The sequence below is a fragment of the Heloderma suspectum genome, chromosome 3 (genome assembly GCF_057233095.1).
Source record: "Heloderma suspectum isolate Gila_16-S chromosome 3, 16-S_ref, whole genome shotgun sequence".
Taxonomy (NCBI): Eukaryota; Metazoa; Chordata; class Lepidosauria; order Squamata; family Helodermatidae; genus Heloderma; species Heloderma suspectum.
This window is the reverse complement of record NC_139460.1, coordinates 222469571-222490348: the sequence shown is the minus strand read 5'-3', so window position 1 is coordinate 222490348 and position 20778 is coordinate 222469571. Positions and strand designations below refer to the sequence as shown.

The following is a 20778-nucleotide window of genomic DNA, read 5'->3' as shown; positions in this document are numbered from 1 at the left end:
GGCCCTAAACACTTGCTTAATATATATGATTATTGACATAATTGTACATTATGCAATGTTTGGTTTTCAGGTGGCACTTAGATAGGTTTAAGTACCTATCAGGTACTTAGATAGGTTTTCAAATTGGTAAAGCTAAGTATCAGCTTGCTAAGGTGTTTTAAGTATCTCCATGCTTTATGTCGCAATCATGGTTTGGACTTATCTTATTATTTACATTTTAATTCTGCTTCCCAGTAAAACAAAACAAAACTCTTAAGTGGTTTGCTTCAGTTCTGCTGTTGTGCAGCAAAAAATATAACATATGATTGACACATGTCCATCTTTAAACATATGTTTAAATAAAGATATGACCAAAATGCTATGTTTTAGGCCACCATGTCTCTCTTCTTAAAATGTATTTAAGTGTCCTGGCTTCCTCAATGCAAGATTAGGTATTGTAGTTCTGCAACTAGCTAGCTGTTCACACTCCCAATTTTGTAATTCACATTAATAACGCAATTCAGGGAGTCAATGAATTTGATTAAAGAGAAAGCATAGTAAAGGGGGTGTGAGCACAATGACACTTGGCCTCTACAATTAATGTTTCCAAAACAATTCTGCAAATTGAACTTCCTATTTCATGACAGCTAACAATCAAGTCAATTGACAAGTCATCTCAGTCTGAAAGATGATCTCAGAAGGATGGGAAACTAGGAACACATGTGTGTCTCACTCTTTGGCCCATTTGTCCATACTGAATTGTGGCTAAACTGCATTAACTCAAGTGCTGCTGCTCCTAGGAATGTGCAAATCAGCAAAACCCGAGCTCACTGAAGTTCTCCGAATTGCATCTTGAAGCTTGCTCTGACTCAAGTCTGCATCAGATTGTGAGCTTCATTTATTCCTTTTTGCATGAAAATCTTTGTGTATTTTTCCAAATGTATGTAACAGTTTTCTCCCATTGACTGAAGTGTACTTGGGCGCATTTTTCAAAAGTATGCATTTTTCATGCACATTTCTCAAATTATTATTATTATTATTATTATTATTATTTACATTTCTATACCGCCCCATAGCTAAAGCTTTCTGGGCAGTTTACAAAAGTTAACACATTAAAATACAATACACAAAGTTTGAAAAACATTTACATATGAAAAATATATGTATGCATGCTGTTGAACACATTTTTTTCAGTCCATGAACTACATTGCAACAGAAATGTATGGACTTCGACCACACTTTGTGTCTGTGTTTGGTCTAGAAGGTGCAAACTGGGTAAACCTTGATCAAAAACAAACAAATTTCTCAAACATCCCTAGCCCTGCTCCTGACCTGGAAAGAGCAGTTACAAAGAACAATGCTCCCCTCTACTGGCTGGTCATAGTACCAGTGTAAGCAGCATATGTCATTTTATTCCTCCCCCACCCCATGTCACTTGGAACCTCTCACAACACTTTGAATGAGGGTCCAATTCACTTTGCACTGTGAAAAAAATAGAGAGTAGTATCTAAGGCTGTCACAGTGCTAGCGCGAATGACATTGTGTAGCGTAAACCAATGCTACTGCAACCGCATTAGTGCTTACTAGGCAAAAGGAAAAAAGCGGTGATTTGACATTGTGTAGCGTAAACCAATGCTACTGCAACCGCATTAGTGCTTACTAGGCAAAAGGAAAAAAGCGGTGATTTGACATTGTGTAGCGTAAACCAATGCTACTGCAACCGCATTAGTGCTTACTAGGCAAAAGGAAAAAAGCGGTGATTTGCCACCAAATTTTGGTGGCAAACCACTCAGCCAAAATTCGGTGGCAAGCCTTGCCTAAGGATGGATGGACTCACCGCTATCCAGTTTTGCTGGGTGCTTGCCAAGCCACTGCCGCCACTTGTCCCACAAGACTGGGTTGCCGAGCCCCCATGCTCACCCAGACCTGCTCACCGAGCAGCTGCCGGACCCAGTGAGTGGGTCCAGTCCCCAGCCGTTCTCGTAGCGAGCCACCGTTTTGCGAAAAAAAGGCAGCTCGGGGCTTTCCGGGAATCTAATGTTGCGTAAATGGCGGCCGTAAAGGGGCCATTTACACAACATTACAGGCTTGAATGGACAATTTACTCCTGTAATGTTGTGTAAATGGTCCCTTTATGACTGCCATTTAGGTAAGATTAGATTTATGGAAATCCCCAAGCCACAATTTTTACGCAAAATGGGAGCTCGCTAAGAGGACGGGTGGCTGCCAGACCCACTTGCCAGGTGCGCAGATGCTTGGTGAGTGGGACCAGGTGAATGCGTGAGCTCGGTGAGCCAGTCCACAGGGAGCGAGCGGAGGGGGGGTCCATTGAATTCCACTCCCTTCCCGGGCTCTCGCAACATCCCTAGCCATGCCACTGAAAATCGGTGGCAAATCACTACCTTTTCTCTTTGCCTTGCAAGCACTAATGGTTTTGGTTTATTCTAGCACATCATTAGTGCTAGCCCTGTGGCCGCATTGTTTACTACCCACTTTACTTCCCCACATACAAGTTGATGTATGATGATACAAGTTAAATTGTCAAAGCTTATCCCCAGCAGCACGAGGAGCAGAAAGGAAAAGGTGTTCCCCATCTCCAACAGTTGCAATGCAATCTATGCCCTTTTATTAATGTATTAACCCTCCTTCAAATGACATCCACTTCTGCATCACATGTGGTATAGTGGTCTGAGTATTGGAGTAGGACCAGGGAAACCCCTCTCAAAATCTCCACTTGCCCAGCTAACTGGGTGACCATGGAATCAACTCTATCTCAGCCTAACATACAAGTTGTTGTGAAGTTAACATGGGCGGGGGGCGGGGGGGAGATAAAAAGGAAATAACAAAATAGACATTGTCGTTAGAAAGACTTGTATAAAGATCTCAGAAAGGAAAATGGAACTAGCATGCATGCAAACTCCTCAAGGTTAGAGAAGTTTTTATGTGTGCAAATTATGGGAATGCCCCCTTCTCCCTGCCTCCGCACACCATTCACCAAGTGCTGAGAGACAGCTGGTGCTGATCTCTCCTCCCTGGCTACAAGGGGGGGGGGAGGGAGCATGGTTTCCTGGCTCCAAGCTTGGAACCCTGTCTTCAAGTGCAGAGCCAGGAAACTGAAAAATTTTATGTCCTCCAGACGCTCCAGGCCGGTTCCAAATGTTCCTTTCCTGGGCAAGGTTCTTGAGCGTCTCCAGATTAGGGATGGCAGAGAATTCTGCCACGGATCTCAGTGAGGCCGAATGCCAGTGCATTCAGCCCCCCAAACTCCGTGGCAGAATGGCCTGCCCCCCCCGCCCCCCCGCAGATCCCCCCCGGGACAAGACTCACCTGGGGCGGAAAATAAAATAAATCTTTATGTAGCCTATCACGGCTGGGTGGGTTAAAAAAAAAAACTCGTACACAAATGGCGGTGGCTACGGCCACCGCCATTTGCATTCCTTCTTTTTACCATCTTAATCTACATAAATATTTACATAGACTATGACGGCGAAAATAAAGGGGAACGCAAATAGCGTAGCGGGCACTATTTGCGTCCCCTTATGATTCCCCGTTTTAGCCTATGTAAAGATTTACGTAGGCTAAAACGGGGAATCAAAAGGGGATGCAAATAGTGCCCGCTATGCTATTTGCATTCCCCTTTATTTTCACCATCATAGTCTACGTAAATATTTACGTAGATTAAGACGGTAAAAAGAAGGAACGCAAATGGCGGCGGCCATAGCCGCCGCCATTTGCATACGTGGTTTTGTTTTGTTTTTACCCAGAGCCCTCCGCGGCCGGAAATCCGGCTGCGGACGGCTCTGGCCTGGCCGGGCTGGGCCTAGCCAGCTGCTCCACGGAGCTGCTGCGGAGCACAGCCGGCCGTTCAAGGATTCCGGGGGGAGGAACGGAGTGCTTCCCCCCCCCGGCCAGGATTCCGGGGGGAGGGACGGAATGCCTCCCCCCCACACCATCAACATAATCCACGAAAGGTAAGTCACTTTCGTACATCCCTACTCCAGATACCCTTTCATAAGACTGATTATCTAGATCTATTCCAGTCAGGGTTAAGGCCAGGTTTTAGCATGGAAACAGCCTTGGTCGCCCTGTATGATGACTAAGTCAGGAGAAAGACAGAGGGAGAGTGAGCCTATTGATTCTCCTCGATCTCTCAGTGGCTTTTGATGCCATTGACCACAGTATCCTTCTGGGACAACTCTCTGAGTTGGGAATGGGAAGCATTGTATTGCAGTGGTTTTCTTCCTACTTGGAGGGTCAGCTCCAGAAGGTGGTGTTCAAAGGGAACATTGCTTGGTCCTGTGGGTTCTTCAGTATGGGGTTCTGCAGGGGTCAGTTTGGTCCCCCATTTCATTCATTCATTCATTCATTTATCGCCCATCTGGCCAGTCACCCAGCCACTCTCGGCGATGTACAACAATAAAAACAGTTTATACAATAAAATCATCAATAAAACATTAAAAACATCACATTCCTAAAATTACCCTAGCCCACCCCAAATGCCTGCCTGAACAACCATGTTTGTAATGCATGGCGGAAGCTCACTAAAGAGGCCCTCTCCCTCGTTGCAACCTTCCAAGCTTCCCTTGAAAGAAGCACCTGGAGGTGGACCTTAGATACTGAACAGAGAATACAGGTAGGCTCCTTTTGGGAGAGGCGTGCCGTCAGGTATTGCAGTCTCAATACCAAGCCATGTAGGGCTTTATAGGTTAAAACCAGCACCTTGAACTGGGTTCCATGCTATTCAACATCTACAAGAAACCACTGAGTGTGGACAACGCACTCCAAAACTCCAGATGACATCAGTATGCTGATGACACACAGCTCTATTTCTCCTTTTCATCTTCTTCAGCTGAGGCTGTGGATGTGCTGAATCAGTGCCTGGCTGTGACAATGGACTGGATGAGGGCTAATAAACTGAAGCTCAATCCAGACAAGACTGAGATGCTGTTGGTGGGTGGTTCTGCTGACCAGTTCTGCTGACAGGTATTCAACCTGTTCTGGATGGGGTTGCACTCTCTTGAAGGAGCAAGTCCATAGCTTGGGGGTCCTCCTGGAACCATCTTTGTCACTTGAGGCTCAGGTGGCCTCATGGCATGGAGTGCCTTCTATCAACTTTGGTTGGTGGCCCAGCTACGCCCCTATCTGGACAGGGATAACCTGGCTTCAGTTGTCTATGCTCTGGTGATGTCCAAGTTAGATTATTGCAATGCACTCTACATGGGGCTGCCTTTGAAGATGCAGCTTGTGCAAAATGCAGTGGCCAGACTTTTAACCGGGACAAGACAGTCCAACCATATAACACTGTTTCTGGCCTACCTGCACTGGCTGCCTGTGTGTTTCTGAACCCAGTTCAAGGTGCTGGTTTTAACCTATAAAGCCCTACATGGCTTGGTATTGAAACTGCAATACCTGACGGCACGCCTCTCCCAAAAGGAGCCTACCTGTACTCTCCGTTCAGTATCTAAGGTCCTCCTCCAGGTGCTTCTTTCAAGGGAAGCTTGGAAGGTGGCAAAGAGGGAGAGGGCCTTCTCAGTGGTGGCCCCCCATCTGTGGAACGAGCTTCCCAATGAGGTCTGCCTGGAGCCAACATTGCTATAATTTCGGCACTAGGTTAAGAACTATCTCTTTTCCCAGGCATTTGGCAGCACATGATGAGTTTTAATTGGTCCTGGATGTGTCTTTAGTTATGACTGACTGTTCAAAGTTGTTTTTGGTTATATGTTGTTTGTGTACATTGTCCGTGTGCTTTTATGTAAATTGCTTTTAAAAATTTTATATTGTATTTTGTTTTAACTTCTGTAAACTGCACAGAGAGATTCAACTATAGGGCGGTATAAAAATGTAAATAATAATAATAATAATAATAGTGCTGGGAAAATGCATTTAAACGTAAGTGATTAACCAATTCAGGGTGCAATCCCATGGCTGCTAAACAGTGGGTAGACAGCTGTAGGATTGTTTGTTTCCCAGAAAATCTCCTCCCCACCCCCTCCGCTGCCACCTCATAAGTGGCACAGAACGTCCCCAGGGTCTGTGCTCGGAAGAACAGTGCAGAGCAGGGCAAAAGGGGGCGTTCTTGGGGCGAGGAGTGCAGAAGTGCTGGTACGATGCTTCCTCAGCATCGTCTGGCCTCTTCCCCACACTCCGAAGACCCACAGCTAGACAGCTGAAATCAGCCGTCTAACTGCGAATGCAGAGTGGCTGGATCGCTGTGGAGAGGATCCCCACCGTGTTCCGCCCTCCCTGCATTGGATAGGCGGTCACCTCCGGGTTCGGAGGCGGCCGCCTATCCCAATAGGATTGCTCACTAAAAGACAGACAATTAACCAAATAAAAATTATTTTAATTGGTTGACAGTCCTCATGACAACAATACTAAAACATGAGTTCTGGAGCCTGAAATGTTAAGGGTTGCTAGCAGCTGGCTTGTCCGCATGGCTTTGAGCCAGAACATATTCCCGCAACTTCATATTTTACATGAAGAAAAAATATGAGAATGCCTTTGAGCATGTGCAAAGTGTGTTTACTCCCTCACCTTGGCCTTCCTTCCATCAGGTCTTCATAGCTGCCTGACTCAGAGTAATTATCTCTTTATCTGCCTACAAAAAAAAGCTTAATCTAGTAATACTTGTTGTCAGGTACCTGCTGAAGGCACCAAAGGAAGGCCACAGGAAAGTGGGGGCCAGGGGTATTAGGCTACCGTAATACCACTAGGTAATCAAAGACAACTGCCACCCATTGGAGCTTAAGGCCAGACCTGGAGTCAAGATTAGGCATGGTCGGGCACCTGCCAAAGGCCCTCACCCCAGCAGGGCCCGCTGGCACCTGGACTTGCTTCTCCTCCTCACCACTAAAGCCTGCTTGTTCACCTGCCTCTCGCTCTGGCCCAGAGAACAGTGGTGGTGAGAAGGAGGAGCAATAGAAGCCCCTGCCTGCTTGCTCACCGGCTCTCTGCCTGTCCAGGTTATGAACCGCCCAGAGAGCGTTGGATATTGGGCGGTACAGAAACATAATAAATAAATAAAAAGCAAGCAAGTGGCAGCAGCGATTGAAGTGGATGAGGAGCAATAGCAATTGGTGACAATGGCAGTGAGAAGGTAGGCTCACTGAGGGAGCGGGACTATATTTGAGGGTGTCTTGCCCCAAAGCCCTCAGAAACCTGGAGCTGGTACTGATTAAGGCTGCACTGTTATACCTCGTTAGGGCACGACCCTACGCACATTTAGACGGATAAAAAGTTCTACAAATCCCAGCATGCCCCAGCTAGTAATGCTGGGAATTGTAGGGCGTTTTTTTATCTGAACATGCACAGGGGCGTGCCCTAACCTAGGAATAAATCCTATTGCAGTGAGCGGGGCTTAATTTTGAGTAGGCACATATAAGATCACATTGCAAGAGTTCAGATCTCCGGGTCAAGTTGGCCTCCAGCGCTTTTCTTTTAGCAATCATACGCACTTTGATACAAGTCCTATTGGGTTCGGTGCGGCTTGCTTGCAGGTAAGGGCGCATATCAGGTCGCAGCCCTCCACACCGCTAATCGCCCCCTTTCAGCCGAAGGGAAATGCAAGAAAGCCAAGTGGCTGTCTGATGAGGCTTTACAAGTAGCTCACGAAAGAAGGGAAGCGAAAAGCAAGGGAGAAAGGGGAAGATATACCCAACTGAATGCAGAGTTCCAGAGAATAGCAAGGAGAGACAAGAAGGCCTTCTTAAATGAACAATGCAAAGAAATCGAGGAAAACAACAGAATGGGAAAGACTAGAGATCTCTTCAAGAAAATTGGAGATCTCAAGGGAACGTTTTGTGCAAAGACGGGCATGATAAAGGACAAAGAAGGCAGGGACCTAACAGAAGCAGATGAGATTAAGAAGAGGTGGCAAGAATACACAGAAGAACTATACAGGAAAGTTCTTAATGTCCCTGATAGCCATGATAGTGCGGTCACTGAACTTGAGCCGGACATCCTAGAGAGTGAAGTCAAGTGGGCCTTAGGAAGCATTAGTAACAACAAAGCTAGCGGAGATGACAGTATTCCAGCCGAGCTATTTAAAATCCTAAAAGATGATGCTGTTAAAGTGCTGCATTCAATATGCCAACAAATCTGGAACACTCAACAGTGGCCACAAGACTGGAAAAGGTCAGTTTACATTCCAATTCCAAAGAAGGGCAACGCCAAAGAGTGTTCAAACTACCGCACCATTGCGCTCATTTCACATGCCAGCAAGGTGATGCTCAAAATCCTACAAGCTAGGCTTCAGCAGTATGCGAACCGAGAACTACCGGAAGTACAAGCTGGATTTAGAAGAGGCAGAGGAACTAGAGATCAAATCGCCAACATTCGCTGCATCATGGAGAAAGCAAGAGAATTCCAGAAAAACGTCTCTTTCTGCTTCATTGACTACGCTAAAGCCTTTGATTGTGTGGATCACAGCAAACTGTGGCAAATTCTGAAAGTGATGGGAGTACCAGACCACCTTACCCGTCTCCTGAGAAACCTGTACGAGGGTCAAGAAGCAACAGTAAGAACCAGAGATGGAACAACCGATTGGTTCAAAATTGGGAAAGGAGTACGACAAGGCTGCATATTGTCACCCTGCTTATTTAACTTATATGCAGAGTACATCATGAGAAATGCTGGGTTGGATGAATCAGAGGTCGGAATTAAGATTGCTGGGAGAATTATCAACAACCTCCGATATGCAGACGATACCACCCTAATGGCAGAAAGCGAAGAGGATCTAAAGAGCCTCTTGTTGAGGGTGAAAGAGGAGAGTGCAAAAGCTGGTTTGAAACTCAACATTAAAAAAACTAAGATCATGGCATCTGGCCCCATCACTTCCTGGCATATAGAAGGGGAAGAAATGGAAGCAGTGACAGATTTTGCTTTCTTGGACTCCAAGATCACCGCAGATCGTGACTGTAGCCATGAAATTAAAAGACGCTTGCTCCTTGGGAGGAAAGCTATGGCCAACCTAGACAGCATAGTAAGAAGCAGAGACATCACCTTGCCGACAAAGGTCCGTCTAATCAAAGCTATGGTTTTCCCAGTAGTAATGTATGGCTGTGAGAGCTGGACTATAAGGAAGGCTGAGCGCCGAAGAATTGATGCTTTCGAACTGTGGTGCTGGAGAAGACTCTTGCGAGTCCCCTGGACTGCAAGGAGGTCAAATCAGTCCATCCTAAAGGAAATCAACCCTGAGTGCTCATTGGAAGGACAGATACTGAAGCTGAAGCTCCAATATTTTGGCCACCTAATGCGAAGAGAAAACTCTCTGGAAAAGACCCTGATGCTGGGAAAGACTGAAGGCAAAAGGAGAAGGGGACGGCAGAGGATGAGATGGCTAGATAGCATCACGGATGCAATGAATATGAACTTGAGCACGCTCCGGGAGAGAGCGCAGGACAGGAAGGCCTGGCGTGCTATGGTCCATGGGGTCACGAAGAGTCGGACACGACTGAACGACTGAACAACAAGCCATGGGTGCGTGTGGGGGTCCCTTGCAGGGGTTTCGCGACGTGTCACGGCGGCAGCCCGCTCTACTCGGAGTGCCATCCTTCGATCCTTGCGGCCGCTCCGCGCTCGCAGCGGCCCCGAGCACAAGCCGCGGGCCGTCGGCTGCCGCCTTCTGGAAGAGTCGTCCGCTGCGCCGTCTCCCTCTGCCGGCGGAGCGCAGCAAAGCGGCTCGGCCGGCCGGCCGCGGAAGCCCCGGGAAGAAGGGGAGGGAGGATCCGAGGCGCCCGCCCCGACCGCCGCTTCGGCCATGGCGCGCGTTCTGATCGCGGGCGCGGGGCTGGTGGGCAGCTTGTGCGCTGCGCTTTTGCGCAAGGAGCTGGCGCAGCGCCTCCTGCGCGTCGTGGTGTGGGACAAGGCGCGGGGCGCAGGTGAGTCTCTCGCTCCCGGGCTGCAGATCCCGGCGGGGAAAGGGGCCGGTTGCAGGGTCTGGCAAGGCAAGGCTAGGCTGACAGGAGGCGCCTGGGATAACAGCACCGCCCGCACGGACACGCTGCGGAGAGAGTGGCTGGCGTGGGCATGCTTGCTCAGAAGCAAGTCCCGCTGGCTTTGATGGGGCTTACTCCCGGGTAAGTGCGTAGACAGGGTTGCAATTGGAGTGGCCGCCGTGCAGCCGGATCCTCAAGCTGCTTTCCTCCGAAGCTAGTTGAAGGGCGCTTCTTCCTCCCCGGCAGTGAGCGTGTGTGTCGCGCACGGCTTCAGAATAAAAAATCCTGTTTGGACCCAGGAGCGAAAAACAGGACTTTCAACCTGTGTCTACCAGCTACGTCCCCCCCTCCAGTTTTACTCCAGAGTAGGCGATCCAGATCTGAAAAGCCACCCTCCCTCCACGCTAGGGTCTCGCGCCAAATCGGGGGCCTGCGCCTACTCTAGAGTAAAAATGGAAACGAGGCGTAGCTGCTAGACACAGATCGAAAGTCATGGCTGTTTCGTGACCCTCGGCGGCACGACTTTGCGCGTCCGCGTTCATCGGAGCGGGCTGCAAGACGGCGAACCCCCTCTCCATTGGAGGCTGACATCGGGCCGGTGCGTATCACTGATGCGATCCCTGAGCCGGCAGCTATCACTCGGCGGGGCTTCGGGGCAGACACGCTGCGTGCGCGCGAGCGGCAAAGCGCCGCAGCCTGCGCGAAAGGGCTTGAGCGAGTCCCCGCCGCTGCCCAGTTACTAGACGCCGCCGGCGCACGGAGGAAGCTGATTGGCCACGCGCGGCTGTTGTGCTTCAAAAAGACTTCTTGTCTCCACGCACGTGATTTGAAGGGGGAAGAATGGCTACAAGCCGCAGCTCCCACGATCCGAAATGCACGGCGGATCTCGGAGCCCAGTACGTCACGCGAATGCCCGAATACGCCGGGAAGCATCAGAGGTGAGCCGGGGTTGCTCGGGGTGTTTTTTTAAAACAGGTCAAGGACGAGACGCGCCGATGCTTTCCTAGGAACAGGCGGAACGCGTTGCTGACCTTTGCGTCTGCTGCTGAACGTCAGTGAACGAAATGTAAATCACATTTGGGTAAGAGACTTTTACGACGGAGAAACCCCCCCTTCACGAAAGTAGTTCGGTTTGGTATTTTGGAAATTAGATCTTGCCGAAACTTTGAAGTAGAATTTAAGTATGCGTTGTGTCTTCTAGCACAGGCTTTTCTTGCATGAGTTTGTGTTTTTTTTTAATAAAGGAAATTGTTTTAGTTTTGTATGCACTTGCTTGTATTTAACCTGTGTGTGTGTGAGAGAGAGAAAGAGAGAGAGAGAGAGACAGAGAGACAGACTATGCTGGAGCATTCTGCAGTTCAGAGTGGCTCACTTTGGATTTTGTCACAAATGCAAAACATTCTTTTTATATAAAAGAGCTTGAGGTACAAGTTGTAAATCTCTGTTAACCTAAGAACTGCCTTTGATCTGAAGGACCAGATGAGATTAGTTTCTAACAGCAGCTGGCCTAAGGTGGCCAACTTCTCAACCAGCCCTTGTACCTATGATCTTAACAGCAGCACCAAGTGAAGACAATAGCCAGTGACACTATCTCCATGCTATGAAATGCTTCACCTGTTAATTTCTGCACATCAGACTATTGCAAAGGGAACAAGAGCAGGCCAGGTTGGGTGTTTCGTGGTCAGTTGGCAATCATATGCTAACCCAGTGCTTCTGGAGCTCACAAATGGAGTATGTTGGAGAGGGCTATTCTCTTGGGGCTGGCTAAAAGCTTGAAGGGTCCCTTGGTGATGTGGCCTTCTTTCAACAGGGTTACTCAATGGTGATGCGGGGGACGCCGACACTATTTTAAATTTCCCACAGTAACCAGGAGTAAGGCAGTGCTGGGCACTTCAAAGTATTATGAGGTGTTTAAAATGATGGCTCATAGCTGCTCACAACCTGGCCAGGGAGACTCAGGACTGGCATTGGTGCCAGTAGGCGCCACATGGCCTCAGCACCTGCTGAAGGATGCTGGGTGCTGATGCTGCACCTGCATTCTCTGATTGTCCTTGAGCTCCCAAGATTGTGGTGGAAGGGGTCAAACTCCCCCCCCCCCGCCCCCAGCTTGGGCCTAATCCAAATCTGGGGGCCATGCTGAATCTGCTTTTATAAAAACAAAGTTACATTTTGAGCTCCAAACACACAGCTCTGATGGAATGTGTGGTTTGCTCCCAAGTTTTACACATTTGGGGGCAAGCAGCAACTGGTAGTCCATGCATTTGTCTCAGCCTTTTTAAAGCTATCTCACTACCACATTTTACAGTAGTGAATTCCACAAGTTTGAAAAACATACTTGTGTTTGTCTTTCCTGAACCAAATGCCAAGGTCTTTATGAACTAGAGGCATAATTCCGTCTCCAAGTTCTGTCATGTTAGGAATAATTAGAAAAGGAATTGAGAATAAAACTACCAGTATCATACTGCCCTTATATAAATCTATGGTATGACCACACTTGGAATACTGTATACAGTTCTGGTCACCACACCTATAAAAAGATCTCGTAGAGCTGGAAAAGTGCAGGAAAGGGCAATTAAAATGATCAAGGTGCCTATGAGGGAAGGTTACAACAGCTGGGGTTTAGCTTGGAAAAAGGAGGGTAAGGGGAGGCATGATAGAAGTGTACAAAATAATGAAGGCTGTGGGGAATGTAGATAGGGAGACATTTTTCTCCCTCTCAAAATACTAGAACCCGGGGTCATCCTATGAAGTGGATTGGTGGGAGATTCAGGACAGATAAAAGGAAGTACTTCTTCACCCAGTGCATAGTTAAGCTATGGAATTCACTATCACAAGATGTAGTGATGGCCATCAATTTGGATGGCTTCAAAGGGGGATTGGACAAATTCCTGGAGGATCCCATTATCAATGGCTACTTGTCCTGATGGCTATATGCTACCTCTAATATTGGAGGGAGTATGCCTATGTACACCAGTTGCTGGGGAACATGGGCGGAAGAGTGCTGTTGCACCCATGTCCTGCTTGTGGGTTTTCTGCAGACCACTGTGTGAACAGAATACTGGGCTAGATGGACCTTGGTCTGATCCAGCACAGCTCTTCTTATGTTCTCCCCATCCAGCATATAAGGTGTTGTGTGAGTTGGGCGGACCATTTGGAAGCTCGGTTCAGGCATCTTTCATATGTACACCACTCCCTCACACACAGAACAGCAGACTTTGGCTAACTGAAATGTCGAAAGGGATCCTTTGAACAGGGCTGAGAGCAATTCCTGCTGAATAAAATAACATTACAGTTCTGTGGCCAGACAAGTCAGATTCCTGTATCAAGAAAAGGTGGGTTCTGTAACTTGTACATGTTATGCAAATTGAACAAATTGCATGGTTTATCTTGCTGTGAGTTTGGTATTTTGTAAAATTTATTCTGATTTTATTAGTTGTGGAAAGACAGTGATGCCCGACATCAGTTAGTGAAAGTCTTATCCAGTAATCCCTTAATGTAAAGTATGAGGCTGCCTTAGATGGACCAGTGTGGTCTTGGTCTCAACATAGTTAACACTGACTAGCAACGGCAGTCCAGAGTTTTGAGAGGGGTCTTTTCCAGCTATACCTGGAGGTGCTGTGGATTGAATGTGGGGCCTTCTGCATACAAAGCATATTTGCTGCCAGTGAGCTACAGACCCTGCCTAGCCCTCTGGCTTCTGAGATTTCAGCAGGCATTGTTCACGCACTTTCAAGGCTTTGAAATGGGGAGTCCTGCACCAATTAGCACGTACACATAGCCCTGTCTGTGACTACTGCAATATCTCAGTGCTGTCATGTCTTCTGTCATAGTGCCCCTTCCAATGCACATGAGCTGGCTTACCAAAGCTTTTAGGTGAGCTGTAAATCTCTGATGTCAGTCCTTAGTGCTTTATCTAGAAGAGCAATAAAATACTCTTCCACTGAATCTTAAGGTCCATTCCGTTGCTGTGTATGTGGACATTTTCCTAATTTTAATGGATATGGACTGGATCACTTCTTCAGTTAAATATTTCAAAAGAAAATGCCAAAGTTCCATTTTGGGACATAGATGCCCAGTTGGCTGCTTAATGTTTTAACTGTTTATATTTTTTTTAGCTTTTACGAAGATTTGTTGACCCATGGAGTGCTGAGGCCGCTGACTGCCACAATAGATGGAATAGTAATGAAGGAAGGAGCTGAGAATTTTGTAGCACCTCAGGGAATTTCATCAATTCCCAAGCACTATTTAAAGGAGTCAGGTAATTTCCAGGCATATTTGTGAAGGATGTGTTCTCTTGACTTTGTTTTTGGAATAACAGATATTAATTGAAAATGCATGGGGCCTGATGCAGAAGTTGGTAAAGATCTTTGGAACAAAGATCGTGAGGGAGCATTCCTATGTCCCCTAGAAAGAGTCTGGGGGACACAGGATTTTTACCATGCTCCATGTCAGGAGCGCCCTGGTGGCCTCTTTCAGTAGACTCCAATAGCCAACTCAAGACACAGACCAAAGGATTCTTTTCAAAGCTTTAATCCTTTTACAACTTAATGACTCTTTCAGATGCTAATCACCAGCAACTAAAGCAAGGAACAGCAGAGTGGCCTAAGCTTCGAATAGGCAGTTGATCCCCATTTGAAAGAGAGTCACTTGAAGAACCAGAACTTAAGGTCTAGGGAGAGATCCTCCCTCTCTCCCTTGGGTCCATGGGAGGTGGCCATTGCTTGCGCGCCAAATGGGCGCTACACCTCCTTTCCGTGCCCTCCATTACTCGTTGCTCTCGGCGTCTGCATCAAGCATCTAGCAAGCCCCGTTCCCGCACTTTCTCACTGCTAGGATCACTATCTATCTCAGGAATGTCGGCAGGAGGAATCTCTGCCAGCTGCTGAGTCTGTGAGGGATGAACTGCCTCCTCTCCCACAGATTGCTGTTCCTCCTCAGAATCAGAACTGCTCTGGGGCTCTATGGGCTCAGTTTCTACCCTGACACTCCAACCCCCTCCCCCACCCACACAGCCAGCACAGTTCTCTCCATGCTGGCTACATCTCCATGCTCGGAAATGGAGCGTGGAGACAGGGAAAAGGGGTGGGAAGGGGAGGAGACTGCGGAAGCTGTGTTACGCAGCTCCCTATGTGCCACATGGCCTCCCCCCCCGCCCCCTTCAAAGCTCCATCAGTGCACAAGTCAGGTGGACCAAGATTTGGCCGTCTCATCCAGCCAGGTGTCGGTTATACATGCAGGTTGGCTTCCTCTTCCAAACACTATCTTGGATGAAGGATCCTTCCTCATCACTGGCCTGGAGTTAACCAACAACAACATCAAGGCAGAGCTCAGAGATGTGGAACCTCAAGTTGGGAGATAAACTGGAAAGAGCAGGGACCATTCTCTTGCCTCACCATTACTACCATACCTACCCTGCTCTACTCCTACCTGTAACAGTGAGCCAGCTCTATGTCTTTACTCTCTGAGCCCTCTGTATGCAGTACTTCATATTACAGGAGATCTGATTTACTTATTGATGTGATTTGTACTCTGCCTTTCAACCAAGAAAATGGCAGTTGGCCCAGAAAACAAAGCAAATATGTTACTTGCCATAGCTGGTGTTGCAGGGCTGACAGGCCAGCAGGTTGACAAGTGGGGTCAAGGGGAAACGACTGTTGGCAGATTGATTTTTCTTTCTGTCTCTTGTGGAGCAGAGAGGAACAGGTCCATTGTGATGTGATGTGGGGTTCAGGTGAAGAACAGATGGAATCTGTAAGTGATTTATTGGAGTTCTGTTAGCACTAGAGACTATGTGAAACTAAGGTCTGTTAGTTCCAGTGCAGTTGCTTCCACATAACATATTTAGGATGGAGAGATTGAGAGTAACAGGAGTTACTGCAGATCAAGAGCATCCTAGGCATAGGGTGAGTGGTAAGAGATCAGTCCAAGGATACTACGTAAGGTGTTCTCAGATTATTTAGTATTCAGGTTTTATTATATTATTAAAAACATTTCCACCCTTTCTGCATTCCTCAATTGAGGCACCTAATGCAACTTGCAACATAAAGCAATCAATAATGATAAATAAGCTGCAATAAAATCCATAAACAACAAACAGGAGACAGCAGATAATACGGACAACAATAAGCAACAGCAGGGCGTCGGGCAAAAAATTAAAGGACACATCAGACAATCAACAGGCAAAGGGCCTGTAAGAGGAAAAATGTCTTTAGTTTGGACCAGAATGTCACCAGGAATGGGCCTAAATGAATGCAGGGCATTACAGAGCTTAGGCGCAGCAACAGAGAAGACCCTATCATCCATTCCCGTCAACCAAGTCTTGATGTTGGTGGAATATGCAGTAGGAGCCTTCCAGATGGTTGAGCGGGCTCATGTGGTAGTTTGGTAAGGATTCTGGCTCTAAGCTCTTTAGGGCTTTGAAGGTAGTAATTGGCAGTTTGAATTTTATCAATTATTTCTTTAGTGAATTTATATACAACCCTTTTAGTAAGTATTTCCAGGATAGTTCTCACAAAATGAAAAGATATAAAACAAGAAATACATACATCCTACTACAATAATCAAGAAATGAGCAGAATAAAATGAAACAGCAGTACCACATAGGCCTTGGAAAATAAAAAGGCGCTTAGCGCATGTAGTGTGATCCTATATGTGCTGACTCAGAAGCAAGCCCTTTTTGGGTACATTTGGGCTTAGGATGTATGTAAAGGGTTGCAACCACAATTCTATATTCATTTAAGAGTAAGTTCCATTGAATTTAATGGAGCTTATATCTGAGGAAATGTGCATAGGACAGTGCTGTAAATTGGCACCAATCAAGCAGAATTACATAAGCAGGTTGCTACGTTTGAGAAACAGCCTTTTCCCCTTTCACAATCTGCTTCACCTAAAAAGGCAGGGGCACCTGAAGGAGGGCGTCCCTAGGTAATCTGAGTGCACAGGCAGGTTGATGCAGTCCTGGAAACAGACTAGAAGCTAGTGAAGATGATAGAAAAGCAGAGTCACAGAGAGAATCCTTTCAGCTGCATTCTGCACTAGCTGAAGTTTCTCCTTGGTCTCCAGATTCATCCCTACATAGTGTGTGCTGGGTAATCCAACCTTAATGTGACAGGGGTCCCCAAACCTTTTGGGCCAGTGGGCACATCTGGAATTTTGAGTGAGTGTCAAAATTAGGGGACACATTAACAAAATGGTTGCCATGGGGGCTTGTCTATTTGCAAAATAGCTGCCACAAAACATCCATTTCCAGAAGGGAAACAAGCTAGGTGAAAAGTAACTTGCCCAAGAACTTAAGTACATGCCAAAGGTGGTGTTTAAGCTCTGAAACACATAACCAGAGTTTTCTGCTGTACCATCAGTTTCACAGAAGGCAAACAGATGAGGTTAAAAAACCATTTATTTGACCAACAAACTGAAGGAAAGATGGAGGTATGGTATGAGCTCCAAATGCCAAATTACATACTATCCCTGACCAAGCACAGCAAAATATCCATTTCTCTGAAGGCAAATGAGTCACGCTTAGAGAAACCCACACACTCCCCCCACAAATATCCCAGACAACACAGATGTAATCTGTGTGTGTGTGTGTACCCACACAAAACCCAAGAAAAATATTACACCAAAAAACGAAACAAAGTACCTAACACAAACACTACCACCACCACCGAAAAAACCCAGGTGGCACAAACTCACAGGCCCATGCCACATGGGCAAAGTGCTGCCCTTGCTCCCATCTGGTCCCTCAGGAAACTCCCTGCCACATCCCAGTTTCCTTTTTTTCCTTCTGGGCAGCTTCTAAATGAAGCGCTGAGCTGCAGCTATCATTATTTACTAAGCAAGGAGGATTCTTGGAAATGAAGCACTGGCCTCCAGCACCAGCTTTTTCTGAATCTCTTCTATTTGTAAGATCTTTCACAATGACGTGTTCATATTCTGCGATTAATTGACATTACGTTTCTTACTGTGTTGCTTTCTGCTCTTCTATCAGTGTCACTTCCTCTATGACCTCAAAGAGAAAAGCCCCTAGAAATCAAAGTCCTGGGGACAGTTCATGCAACCATTTTGGTGGGCTGGTTTCAGTCTAATGTGGTATCTTGTATCGGCCTGTGCATGGCTGTGGTTAAGTGATCATCTGATTATTTCTTCTGGGTCAGGATCTCAATTCAGCACACCACTGTACCTGCCATAAAAATGCTCCAGATGTAATAGATTAGGATTAGTGCAACATTAGGTACTTTATAAATAATTACAAAAAGCCAGTAGGATCTGAGTACATGGCAGGGAACGCAATTGACTGCTTCTCCGTACCCACTCATATTCAATATAGGATCACCAAAACAGCTCGCTGTGGGGGCTTTTGGACAAAGGAGTTGAACACATACACTAACTCGTTTGTACATTACCAGGGTATATTTGGCCCCAGGAGCGTAACCAAGTCATTTATAGTGTTAGAGGGGCCTAGAGATCCATAATGCTTGCTTAAGTTCATTATTGGTGCAATTCCCTTGCTAATAAGCCTCTGAGCATGTGAAGATGATTCAAAGGGCCGATAGTGCGGCCTAGTACATTCCATACTAGTGAAAGTGTTACCAAGCACTCTGCCTGGAAAGCGAAGTTTTTTTTACAGGTGGCTGTGCTGGGAACCAAAAGCTGCAGGTAGCTATGCTGGGAATGAACGCTAGTGGGTGCTTGCTGCTGTTATTGCTAACGTGTATGGTATAAAACCCATTTGACCCAGTGGTTCGTGGTTCAGAGAAGCTGTTTGATCCAACCATCGGGTACGCCTGTGTGCTGTAAGTTACCCAATAAAGTCTCCTTGTAAGTAAACCATTGAATCTGACTTACCACTATTTTGCCACTTCTAGCCTAAGAGTTCAACGCCCACTGCAGGGGCGATACACAGGGGGTGGGGGTTCCGAGCATACTTTCTCATGTGGCAGTTCAGTGTGGCTCGTGGTTTTAGTGTATCGTGGAACATCAAATGTAGGGACTTACTCAGGCACGGTTCTTGCAGCATGTATCAGTGTGCCGTTCCTCATGGCTGTTAAGAATAAGTGCTGACTCAGTTACGCCCTGCATTATACAGTTATACAATGTGCTAGGTTGCTGTTGGGTCAGCTACTCTTGAGTTGAATCGGGGTACACGTGGAAAGAACCTGAGGACAATCTGGGCAATTCTGTTTTGGTGCGTTGAGACAAAGGAGAAGAGTGGCAACCTTGCTGTCTTTTATGCTGTCTGAACTCGTTGCCTTTTAACCAAAGTGTGTTTCCTAAATGCAGGAAATTAAGAAGTGCGGGGGGGGGGGCTGTGTGGGTTAGAGTGCACTCTGCCTTTAAAGCACCACTGGTTGGTTACACAACTATCAGTGACGACGACAGCGGTGCATGTTGGCAGCCATGCTAACGGCATTACCACAAGTTTAGGGGAGGGAGATGCCTCCCATCTGTTGAATTTTTAATTTGGATATAAAGTTGTGGGATTTTTCCATCAGTGTTGTGTGCAGTCAGCATTTACTCTTCCCGGATTGTTTTTTTAACATGAAAAAGGAGGAACATCTGTTATGCAATGTCGGGAGAGAGGGCCCTTGTAAGGCCCTTCCACTAGCATGCCTCTGGGGCTCACATGGTTCACAGGGCCATTTTTGGAAATCCATTGCTGGCCTCCTTTGCCAGCTTTTTTTCGCAGGGAACCTGGCAGTTGTCAAGGGAGGTGCCTGTGGGCACATTGGTGCCCTCGAGATCCACTGTAGGGATGCGAGGACAAAGGCATATGTGACCTTAAGAACATAAGAAGACCCCTGCTGAATCAGACCAAAGGCTTATCTAGTCTAGCATTCTGTTCACACAGTGCCTGGCTAGATGCCTATGGGATGCCCACCAGCAGGATGTGAGTGCAGTAGCACCCTCCTGCTTGAGTTTCCCAGCAGTTGTTGTTCAGAGGCATACTGTCTCTGGTAATGGAGGTAGTATATAGCCATCAGGACTTAGTAGCCTTTGATAGCCTTATCCCCCATGAATTTGTCCATTCCCCTCTTAGAGCCTTACAAATTGCTGACCAAAACTACATCTTATATGGTGGAGAATTCCATAACTTGACTATGTGCTGTGTGTAGAAGTACTTCCTTTTATCTGTCCTAAATCTCCCTCCATTCAGCTTCACTGGATGACCTTGGGTTCCAGTATTATGGGAGATTCTTTCTCCGCTCCATGCATACTTCCATGCACCTCTATCACATCCCCCCTTACATGTCTTTTTTCTAAGCCAAAAAGCTCCCGAAGATGTTAGCTTTCCTCACAGGGGACTTGCTCCAGTCCCCTGATACTTCTGGTTGCCGTTTCCTGGTCCTGTTGATTCATTAAGGTCGTACAACTGCCAGCATTCCCCAGCCAGCATGTCTAAACATGCATAGGATTGCTCATTAATTAGTTCAAACTGTGGCTGTGCGCAAATGGCCTCTCAAAATTCTCCACCCTGTTTTCAGGCAGAGAAACTGTGGGGACCATTTTACAAAATGTCTCCAGGGTGGCAGAATTTTCCAACAATTTGTTGGAGGTGGGGCTCACCATTAGCAGTGGCTGTAGCACAGATTCTTTCTTTTTTCCAAGTGTTTTTGTTTTTTGTACTGCTGCTGCAAGTGGCAACAGCAGCAATTGTGTCACCGTTTTGCATCTTCCACAGTGCCCCGATATCCATTGTCACTCCGGGGCATTGCAAAGTGGCCGTCTATTTCTGGGGGCAGCTGGAGAAGGGAAGAAAAAGAAAAATCTTACGACTTTTCTCAGAAAAATGACTTCTAAGAAATTTGGCTCTGCTCTTCTGGTCATTCTTTGGAGTTAAGCACCTTCCCCAAGGTATCCCAGACAT

General features: G+C 46.9%; 1 protein-coding gene across 8 annotated transcripts in view; it reads left to right on the top strand.

Annotated features, from left to right (window-relative positions):
* The first annotated feature begins 9684 nt into the window (after positions 1-9684).
* Positions 9685-20778, top strand: part of RNLS (renalase, FAD dependent amine oxidase) — a 158416-nt gene continuing 147322 nt past the window's right edge. For all 8 annotated transcript variants that reach the window (XM_084845749.1, XM_084845747.1, XM_084845746.1 and 5 more), the window contains exons 1-3: positions 9685-9857; positions 10747-10852; positions 14030-14172. In XM_084845749.1, the coding sequence (XP_084701875.1) occupies positions 9737-9857; positions 10747-10852; positions 14030-14172 (370 nt within the window). In that variant the 5' untranslated portion in view covers positions 9685-9736. The remainder of the gene's footprint in view (positions 9858-10746; positions 10853-14029; positions 14173-20778) is intronic.